The sequence below is a fragment of the Tachypleus tridentatus genome, chromosome 12 (genome assembly GCF_004210375.1).
Source record: "Tachypleus tridentatus isolate NWPU-2018 chromosome 12, ASM421037v1, whole genome shotgun sequence".
Taxonomy (NCBI): Eukaryota; Metazoa; Arthropoda; class Merostomata; order Xiphosura; family Limulidae; genus Tachypleus; species Tachypleus tridentatus.
In genome coordinates this window covers 74,125,802-74,136,744 of record NC_134836.1, presented here as the reverse complement: position 1 = coordinate 74,136,744, position 10,943 = coordinate 74,125,802, and the positions used below count along the sequence as shown (strand labels likewise).

The window sequence follows — 10,943 nt, the reverse complement described above, 5'->3', positions numbered from 1 at the left end:
TAATTATTTTTACACAAAATCTATTCTAGACTTTTTTATGTCTGATTTTCAACATATATTCGTATAGAAAGAGGGGTAAATTTCCTTTCTAATTATGAAACTTTTCCGAGGAACGTGCACTTATTTCTTATTTTCCTATCTCCAAATGCAAGCTCTTTTAACACATATTTTACTTTAGTGATGTTATCTGTAGCTCTTTTCACACGCATATTTATTGTTATTATTTTATGACTAGCATAAAAATCGCAAAAGCCGCGTGACGTTTTCAGTTACGAACGCTTTATGGTTCCCGTCTGAGGAAAATGTGATGTCATCTGGTGACCAATGTTTTAAACGTCTATGCTTAAAAATAATGTAGTTTTCATATTCAGATATAACACGATCGGTTGACTTTCAAACCTATCGTTTTGCTGAAATTCAAACGATGTTAACAAATGGTAAATAGAATGAACGTTTTAAAATAATGCTCAGTATTTTGCTATACTTATGTCAGGTGCATTTATATTCTTTTTTTTTTTTTTGATGGTTTTTGTTTTTTGCCTCCCTGGTGTGAGAACCATGTTCAGGACTTTCAATAATGTAAGAAACTATTGGAGAACATTTTCTAAATTATATCAATAAATTATAACGTTTATTTGTGGCACAAAATATAATGTAAGCATATCACTAATTATAAACGTATAAAAATATATTAAACCTAAATTTAATTCAAGCGAAATAAAACAGAAATATCGGAAATATAAATAACACTTAAAACTTAATATCAATAACATCACATAAACTATAGTAAATGCCAGCGCAAATTACAACAGGGGTAGACTAGATGGAAGGCAGTAAGTTAATACCACTCACTGCTAACTCTAAGCCTACTCTTTTATCAATACCCCTAAGTCGCACAGCGGTATGTCTGCAAATTCTTAACGCTAGGAACCGGGTTTCGATATCCGTGGGGGGCAGAACACAGATAGCCCATTGTGTAGATTTGTGCTTAATTACAATCAAATAAATAAATCTATACCAATTTATTCTCATATTATGGCTGATATGTAATAGATACTAAACTTAACAGATACAAACAAAACACAAAACTCTACCTATGGTAATTTGATAGTTTAAAAATGAAACATATTAAATGGTTTCTAATAAAATATGGTAATCTCCTAAACTGGCTCAACTGTATCAAAAGATGCGAATCGAGCGATAACATGAAATATTTATTCCAAAGCAGTAGGGAAATTTTTTCTTTTTTTCGTTTAACCTTTAATTACTTTTGTTTATCGTTCTTCGCATTTTCACAACGTATAAAATGTAGGAATAATAAAAATAAAAGTTGGGGAAAATAAGTGAAAAGTTTAGTGTTATGCTACACCGTTAGATGGCAGGAGAGATAAGATAACAGCGAAAGATTAAGATAATACCGTTAGATGGCAGTAGATATAAGTTTGTTTTGTTTTCTGAATTTTGCGCAAAGCTATATGAGGGCTATCTGTGCTAGCCGTTCCTAATTTAACAGTGTAAGACTAGAGGGAAGGCAACTAGTCATCACCACCCACCGCCGACTCTTGGGCTACTCTTTTACCAACGCATAGTGGGATTGACCGTCATATTATAACGCCCCCACGGCTTAAAGGGCGAGCATGTTTGATGTAACTGGGAGTCGAACGCCTTAATCCACCTGGCCATGCCGGGCCTTGTAGAGATAAGGTAACAACGAAAGATTAACATAATTTCGATTGCTGAGTACGTCATTAATTTCTGGACAATACAGAGGAAAACACGTATTTCTTTATAAAATCTCACGAAGTTCATCAACTACATAGATGCATCTAAATTTATCAGATTTGTAAAAATGGCTTCAGGGTGAAAGAGTGCAAAACAATTATTCAAGAGACAGCGAAAGTGTTAAAAGTAGCATTACTAAAACATCCCGCTTTCTTTAAAGAGTTTCCCTGTTTTAAAACCTGCAATGAAACTTTTCCGTTGTAATAAGTTATTATGAATATCGCCTCACATTATGGAAAGAGTTAAAATATATAATACGTTCTTCTTGTTGTTTAGACACGAATATGTGAAATATAGCGATGGCAGATTTGGGGGTTTAAACACCCCTTTTTATGGTGTTGACTATTTTTATATATTTTTCGGTTGCTCCTGTGGTAAAGCTCCGAATACAGGAGACAGCGAACGTGCTTCAAATTCATAGTAGATACTCTCAGTAGCCTAACCATAAACAGAAATAATTTGTTGAGAGAATAGTAAAATGAGTTATCTTTTAAGTTGAAATATTTTCTGTCGAAAAAATCAGTAACAAAGTTGAGAAATAAATGAAATTATCAGATATTTCCCATAAATTTAAATCATTACTACTGTGTTAGCTTCGAGGTATACTCGATTCACAAGTGTTCCTGACGTAGACTAATAGACAACGAAATGGGTGACACGACTTTAAACCAATATTTATATTCTACTGGGCTTGGTAACGCGCATCCACAACCACGTGACATAGCTTGTTGTATATTACTGGCCGCTTTTGTTTTGTTTTTTTAATTTAGCGCAAAGCCACATGAGGGCTATCTGCGCTAGCCGTCCATAATTTAGCAGTGTAAAACTAGAAGGAAGGAAGCTAGTCATCACCATCAATCGCCCACTCTTGGGTTACTCTTTTACCAACGAATAGTGGGATTGACCGTCACATTATAAATCCCCCATGTCTGAAAAGGTGAGCATGTTTGTTGTGAGGGGAATTCAAACCCGCGACTCTCGGACTAGGAGTCGAGTGTCTTAATCACCTGGCCATGCCGAGACTGGTTGCTTTTAAACCGCTACAACCATAAGCAGTGGGTCGATTGATTTACATATTTACGAAAAACTGAACACGAACCGGTTATGCTAGTTTTCCCTAATTTTGAACTGATACACTGAAATGGAACTAGTTTCTTTATAGCATCTATCGCCACCTCCGAGACATTGTAATCGAAAAGGAACTTTTGACTGTATCTGATAACACATCCATGCGAAGACCGATTTTGTGACAGCGAAATGGATCTTTGGATTAAATTTCAATCACGCCCGATCCTAAAATGAAGAAAATAGCCTTCTACGAGAGCAGGAATAGGCTATATATTGCAACCTTATCTATATCAATATTTTAAATTAATGTTTTTCAATTAAATTTTACAAAATATAGACTGAATGGTGATTTCAAATTCTGAATTATTTATGAATATTATGTTTTCATAGCGAATTGCGCTAGATGTCACTGTATTATATTCCACTGTATGAAGGTGTTGTTGTTATTGGGGTTAATGGCACAAAACCTCTTAAAGTATTCCTAATTATCATTTTCAATGGTTTTCATTCGAAGAACTGGGATGAAGTTTGACGTATTACAATGAAATGATGTCAAGATATTTCCAAGTAAAATGACAGTACGTTGAATTCAAGCATGATTAACCAGCATCACATTGATACAAATGGCCCATTGTAAAAGTACTAAACACATTTAAGCCTGTGAATATATCGGACTATATAAATATTAATTCAACTTTATTTTTGATAACCCGGCATAGCCAGGTGGTTAAGGCACTCGACTAGTATTTTGAGGGCTACAGGTTCGAAGCCCCGTCAAATGTGGGGGCGTTATAATGTAACGATCAATCTCACTATTTGTTGATAAAAGAGTAACTCTAGAGTTGGCGGTGGGTTGTGAAGACTAGTTATCTTTCCTCTAGTCTTACACTGTTAAATTAGGGACGGCTAGCGCAGACAGCGTTCGTGTAGCTTTGCGCGAAATTCAAACAACCATCCATTTTCTGATCAATTAATATATGTAGTTTTTTTAAGTTTTTAAATCTAAAATTCTCATTCAGAGTAACCACTACATTGCCACAATGCGTTATGAAACATCTTTATTAGAAAACTCCTCTAAACCCCGATAAACTTAATATAAAAACAAAGTATCTGTTGTCCTTGCAAGGTGTCCTCGTAAGATCGGAAAATCAATAAGGGTAGCACTGTTTAAATAGCTTCCAATAGTCTGTTCCCTTATACCAAGTGCCGTGACATCCCACACGTCCAGTCTTGTGGATTCTGGCAACATCATTACAATTAATCTCTCTATTTTTGACGCAATTTCTTGCCCAGTTTTTCATATAGCCCCGAATTGTTTGTTTGGCGCACTGCACATTTGTAACACAAGCAACGAAATCTGTGGAAGAAAAATAATAATTTAGAAAAGCTAAGTTACAAAGTGTTTCTGTATCTGGCACATATTTTAAACTAAATTTGGATTTGTTCCTAATTAGGATGTAATAATCATTTGATGAAAATAATATTATCTTTTTATCGGAAATTTAATTAATGCCTTTCTGAAGACCCGGCATGGCCAGGTGGTTAAGGCACTCGACTCATAATCCGAGGATCGGGGGTTCGAATCTCCTTCACATCAAACATGTTTGCCCTTTCAGCCGTGGGATGTTTTAATGTTACGGTCAATCTCATTATTCGTTGGCTGTGGGTGGTGATGACTAGCTGCCTTCCCTCTAGTCTTACACCGCAAAATCAGGGACGGCTAATGCAGATAGCCCTCGAGTAGGTTTGCGTGAAATTCCAAAACAATACTAGTCTATGTAAAGCAAGTTTACGTACAGGTTTTATATTTCTTTGATTTCTTTTTTGTAAACTATGGTTTAGGATAAACTGAAGTACGACGTAAAAATAAAAAGATATTAAAACAAGTCTGCATATTTTGAACAACCATTACAGTTTGTTTTGAATTTCGCGCAAAGCTACAAGATGGCTGTCTGCGCTAGCCGTCCCTAATTTAGCAATGTAAGACTAGAGGGAAGGTAGATAGTCAGCAGCACCCACCGCCAACTCTTGGGCTACTCTTTTACCAACGATTGGTGGGATTGACTGTCACATTATAAAGCTCCACAGCTAAAAGGGCGAGCATGTTTCGTGTGGCGGGGATTCGAACGCGCGACTTTCGGATCACAAGTCGAGTGCTTTAACCCCTGGCCATGTCGGGCCGGAACTATTGTATATAAAAGAATACGTTTCAAACAAGGAGATAACAGGTAAAACCTATTGGTTTCTGATTCATGACAGCTTTTTCCTTTGTTTTAGAAAACATCCACGTTTAAGATATCTGCTGTGCCCACCGCGAAGGATCAAACCATGGATTGTAACGTTGTATGTCTGTAAACTCACCGATATCTTAGTAGCAGAACTACTCTGTTTTTTTGTTGTTGTTGTTGTTTCTTTGGATAAGGCAGTGACTGAACAAACCATAAACGTAACGGATTTCAAAAGCACAAATCAGACTGCTAGTCATCCAGTTTGTATGAGCACGACTCCTACCAGCTAACGTTGGTTAGCTGCCAGATAAACGTCAAATTAAGGTTTTTGTTACTGTTACGTGATTTTTCTTTGTTTTATAAAGTCTGAGACTTACCAATGAACCACCTGGGGAGGGAAGGGTGTGCTGATCTAACATCATATTCGATAATGACACGTAACACCGTGAAGTATATTTTTATCAACTCTATTATTTCTGTAGCCCCATTTTTAGAATGGTGATCCAAAAGTAGAAAGCTGAAGAACTCAGAGCGACAACGCAGTTAAAACTTGTGTTTATTGGCACTTTTGGGGACTCAACACGAGTTAGTCACACCTTTTGGGGCTCAACACGAGTTAGTCACATCTTTTAGGGCTCAACACGAGTTAGTCACACTTTTTGGGGCTCAACACGTGTTAGTCACACCTTTTGGGGCTCAACACGAGTTAGTCAATTAAAACACTTAGATTTTCATCTGTACAGACAATAAGGTTTGACTTATAAAATAAAGGTTTGAATTCCGTACCATAAACGAAATAAACTGTTCTTTTTTCCCAAATTTGACTTGTGGATAGCAAATACGGAGACAAAAAAAAAAAAAGAGATACATAACTTATTTAGTGTTCACACAATTGTAGCTATTGTTTTTTGCGTTTGTTGGTTCTTTTTGTTTGTTTTCGATTTCTGCGCAATATTACTCAAGGGCTATCTGGAATAATGTCCCTAGTTTTAAAACGTTAGGCTAGAGAAAGGCAGCTGTTGAACATTACTCACTGCCAACTCTTGGGCTGATTTTCTGAAAGGGCAAGTATATTCGGAGATGGATTTTGATCCCGCGACCCACAGATTGTGATAGGAGCAACCTAATCACCAAGCACTTCTTTTAGTTTGGACAGAAGCGCATAATTTCATAGGAAAGTGGAAGAGCATAACTAGAAAAAGTGGTGAGGGAGCATGTTTCCCTTCCGTGATATGGGTTAGCATCTATAGTTGTAGAGTGATTCTGAGTGCGTAAAAGTTTTTTTTTTGGTTGTTTTTTTCGTAGGTTATACTAAGATTATTTCTGCTATTCACCCACGCCTACTGGTATGTTCGCTAACGTTATTTATAGAGGTGCCATTAGATACACTTTGTTGTAACACTTACCATTATAATCTACGTAGTTTTTCGTTTTTCCTGGTAGGCCTGCGTCTTTCCAATATGCAAAGGAAATGAGATACGGTCCACAGTTAGTATTACAACCTTGACTGAGATTACATTTTGTGCTGGCCTGAAAAAAAAAAAGACAAAACGAAACATTATTTATATAGATATAAACAAGATGTTGGTTTTTTTCTATGAGTTTGAACAAATTAGCCGCCAGTCACAAATGTCCAAACAATTTCGGACACATCTGAAAATTCTAGCTTAATTAACGTTATTTATTCAAGGTGAATTTATAAGTAGATAATGTAAGATCAAGTGTAGTTGTTCCTTAGCAAGAAAACATGCACAGTGAACTATCCGTGCTTTGCCCACTAAAGGTATCGAAACTCGATTTTAACCTATAGACTTGCCTCTTAGCCATTAGGGGGCATGTAAGATAAAATAAATATGCAATGTTCCGTTTTAGTATTTTTCAAGTGACTGGTTTGTAGAACATTTGTGTAATCTCTTTACTACGTATTATTTTACGAAATGAGTAAAAGGAGTAAAGAGTAAAACGACCGATTTTGAAATATCAAAACACTTTTAGGGCAAAATTACAATTGTTTGGTTGGTTTTTTTGTTTAGAAAAAAAGCCACGCAATGGGAGATTTGTGTTTTGCCCACACGAGAAAAATATCAAACATTGTAGATAGTACGTGATATATTAGATTTGTTATTATGAATATTGTTTAAAACTAAGTGCAACTGAATAATGAATTCGAATTTACTTACACATTTATGACTTGTAAATCAACAAATAACTGAATTCGTGAAAGAGGTGTACTTCTTTCTGAAAACAGCGGTAAATTTACGGACTTACAACGCTAAGATTCCAGGTTCGATGCACTGCTGTAGACGGGCGCAACAGATAGCTTAATATAGCTTTGCCCAAAGACAAAGAAACTGAAAAAAGGGCTATTAGAATCTGTCCCAAAGTGTTCATGAGAAATGTTCCTGCTGACAAAAAGTTTAAACTTATACAGAGATCCTATTTTGAAGTCGAATCTTTTACCTGTATAAATACGGATCATTTAAACATTCTCGAACCCACTGTTATTAGAAACATCCGGCTAATTACAACAAGCGAGAGAAAAAATAAATAGACGGACTTAGTTTATAATTTTTCACTCGCAAACATTGCATCAAATATTTATTTACTAGTTCTGTCATTAGCCAAACTATGATCCTAAGTAGTCGAGGTCAATTTTCTACTTCGAAATACTAACCAATAGAAAAAAACCAAAAAAACGGATGGTTAAAGAGCAAGTTAAAACAGTTAATTATTTGCACTTAATTAATTTGCCTTCCTAATTGAATACCGTTGTAACGTACGTTTTGAAAACTGTTCAATTGAAGCTTAGCTGTAGTTTTGAAATCATTAATTTGTGGACTGAAATTTCAGCAATGTTGAACCGCATCCAAGTCACTTTAATGTTCACTGCACAAACAATCGGTATGTCCTTAATAAAATATAGGAGTTCTAGACCTGTAAATATGTATATTATATTCCCGCAAAATATCAAAGAAATATACTTGATTTACAATGAACATCCTAAAAACGAAAAACGATTTAGCTTGCAAAACAGCTTTTTTACATCGCGATACTTGCAGAGGTTCATTAATTTGGTTGCATAGCACCTGATGACTTGACTGGTTAAGCAATCAGAGTCGGTTATATCAGGGTTGCTAGTTGTTTGAGAAACTACAGGAGAAACCAGTTTACAAAAATACCAAGGAGTGTTACGAACCGTTTCATGTTTATTGCTACACTTTCAGTTTCTCTGTGTGTCTGTTCGTGTGTGTTGTATAGGGTTAAATTGTCTTAAATATTTATACCCTGAAACTTCGAGATACTTATATACCAAGGATTTGTAACAGTAATCTGTTACACACGTTCCAGTTATTTAACAATGAGCAGTTATTATTCTATTAAATAATTATGTTACATAAAAATTCTGGGAATATTTTTTTCATAAAGATTTTTGTTTTGACGTCATAGCCTCTTCTGAAAATCTTTCACGTATCAACCGCGTCAACCGAATTACTTAACAAAAACATGTCAAGAAAAGTCCTAACTTGTTTTTATTAACTTAATGTGATTTTTCTTATTATTAGTATTATTTTTATGGGATAGCGTCGTGTAGAGTTTTAGAAATTTATTATAACTTCGAAAATTATGGAGGACAAATGAATGAATGAGGTTGTTTCAAATGACATGTAAACAAATTTGTTATTTTCAAACGAAACAACTCCTGATGAAACAGCCTGGTCGGAACCCTCCGCAATTCAGTTATAGCGTTATTAACTTAGACTATTCAGCCGTGGAGTCATTATAATGTGACGGTCAACCCCACTATTCGTGGGTAAAAGAGTGGCCCAAGAGTTGGCGGTAAATGGTGATGACTAGCTGTCTTCCCTCTAGTCTTATACTTCTAAATTAGGGACGGCTAGTGTAGATAGCCATTGTGTAGCATTGCGTGAAATTCAAAACAGACAAGCAATTAACCAAGAACTGCTGACCAGTCAGTAACGCCAGCCGCCACAAGGGCGTAGTTCAACTCTACACACAAAATAATAAGGTTGGCCGTCACTTGTATATTAGGCACCCAGAATAGACAGCAGAGTGTTTTCTACAGAGTCACAATGCTAAAATCCAGGGTTTGATTCCCCTTAGTGAACACAGCAGATAGTCCTATGCAGGGTCCAGATATATTTTAATTGGATGTTTATAAATACGTACCTGACATATACATTTGAGACATTCGTCACTCACATAGTTCTGACCTGTGAAAAAAAAAAATACAGACATAAAATATTAGCTTTGATAAAATAGGCTGAATTAAGTGATAAATATTCAGACTACAACTTGTCCCTGGTTGCCTTGTTGTTAACTGCACAGTTCGAACCTCGATTATTTCGCAGCTTCGACCGACGCGCCTCAATGAGATAATAAACCTGCCAACACTAAAAGGTAATTTTCTACCACCCTTCTAGCTTAGTAAATAAGTGTTACTCCAGTTCAGTTAATAAGTTTCAAATAATGTGCAAAATTAATTCCTACCGCGTGTGGGGTGAAGAGAAACAAGTTTCTGGCCGTCTGGGTTATTTTTCGCCCCAGACAGTGTGGGAAACAAATTATTTGATTTTCGAGTTCTTAGAATCGTGTGGGCTAGAGTTTTATTTGTGAAACACCGAACAAAAGTGATGTTACCAAGTATTAAAAGTGCTGATCGGGTAGTGTTTGGTATAGGTGGTGTAGTTACCCAAAGATATAGTAAAAAATCTATTAAACATGATTTTATCGAAGTACAATGTATGTTGTGTTTACGAAAACTTTGTCTCCGATCTACAACACAGAAGTGTATGTTTGAAGTGTTGCATCAGGGCTTAACTTCTGGTGATAATTTGGTGCTACATCTGTTTACTAAGTCACGTTTTATAGCAAACATCTATTTATCTTCAAGAGTCCCGTTTATCGAATTGAAAGGTGTTTAACAGTTAAGATCGTTTACTAACTATACGGTTAGGGTCACGAGTTCGAATCCTCTCCCCGAACCTTTTTGCTTTTTCAACAGTGAGAGGAGTTAAAAAGTTACGATCAATTCCACTTTTTGTTGAGTAACCCAAGAATTGATAGTATTGGCTAACTGTTTTCAGTTTAGACTATCACTTCAAAATTATGGCGACTAGCGCAAATACCTCTCGAGTATCTTTGTACGAAATTCATCGAAACAAACGAACGTATCATAATATCACGTGGTTTAGTACGTACTTAAGTATACCTATATAAAATTTCAATACACTTTGTTACTCACCAATCACAGTAACTGTTACAAGAAGAACTTCATAGATTAAAACTTTCCACATTTTGACAGCTCGGACTTTTGAACGCTCTTTCTATTTCTCTGTCTCTCAAAAATGGGTGAAGTCTTTATAAACCTTTCGGTACTGTGGAATTCTGGGAATACAAGTGGGCGTGATGTTAATAACCTTCTCGCTTTGGTAACATCGTATTTGCTACCTCAGTACTAGCTCACGGTAAAAATAAAACAGTTAAGGTGTTCAGATGACGCCTAGGAATAAAGGACCTTCCAGAATATTGTGATTGGTAGCTGTAGTCCAGAAAGCTCGAATTTTTAATTTGTGACGTAGCGTGCATGATCAAATAGCTGGTTGACGTTGTGTTTTGTTTGTGTCCAGAGTCCTGAGGTCGTGATAATCGTATGTTTGCACACTAGAGTTGTGATTTTAAAACATTTGCTAGCTATAGTTGACAGTTGAGCAGTGGTGTAGGTATGCCCCCGTAATTGTGAGGGACGAGTCAGAAGGAGGGGTCCTAAGCGGCCTGACGTTAAACATTTTGAATAAGGGCAATAAATGTAGAGGACCCAATTATTTTTTTATGCGGATTGAAGAC

The 10,943-nt window shown here is 36.0% G+C and overlaps 1 protein-coding gene across 1 annotated transcript; it reads right to left on the bottom strand.

Annotated features, from left to right (window-relative positions):
* Window positions 1–3,891: 3,891 nt before the first annotated feature.
* Window positions 3,892–10,471, bottom strand: LOC143233620 (lysozyme 2-like). The gene is made up of 4 exons (XM_076470025.1): window positions 10,342–10,471; window positions 9,267–9,310; window positions 6,485–6,608; window positions 3,892–4,207 (listed from the first exon to the last, which is right to left on the bottom strand). The coding sequence occupies exons 1-4, from the start codon at window positions 10,391–10,393 to the stop codon at window positions 3,999–4,001; spliced, it is 429 nt and encodes a 142-aa protein (XP_076326140.1). The 5' UTR covers window positions 10,394–10,471; the 3' UTR covers window positions 3,892–3,998.
* Window positions 10,472–10,943: the final 472 nt, after the last annotated feature.

Bases quoted from the DNA above. Each gene is read 5' to 3' on its own strand.
- LOC143233620 (XM_076470025.1), bottom strand. From the start codon at position 10,393: ATGTGGAAAGTTTTAATCTATGAAGTTCTTCTTGTAACAGTTACTGTG. The intron at 9,311-10,341 runs GTGAGTAACAAA...TTTTTTTCACAG, and splicing joins TGTAACAGTTACTGTGATTG to GTCAGAACTATGTGAGTGAC. The intron at 4,208-6,484 runs GTAAGTGTTACA...TTTCTTCCACAG, and splicing joins AAACTACGTAGATTATAATG to ATTTCGTTGCTTGTGTTACA.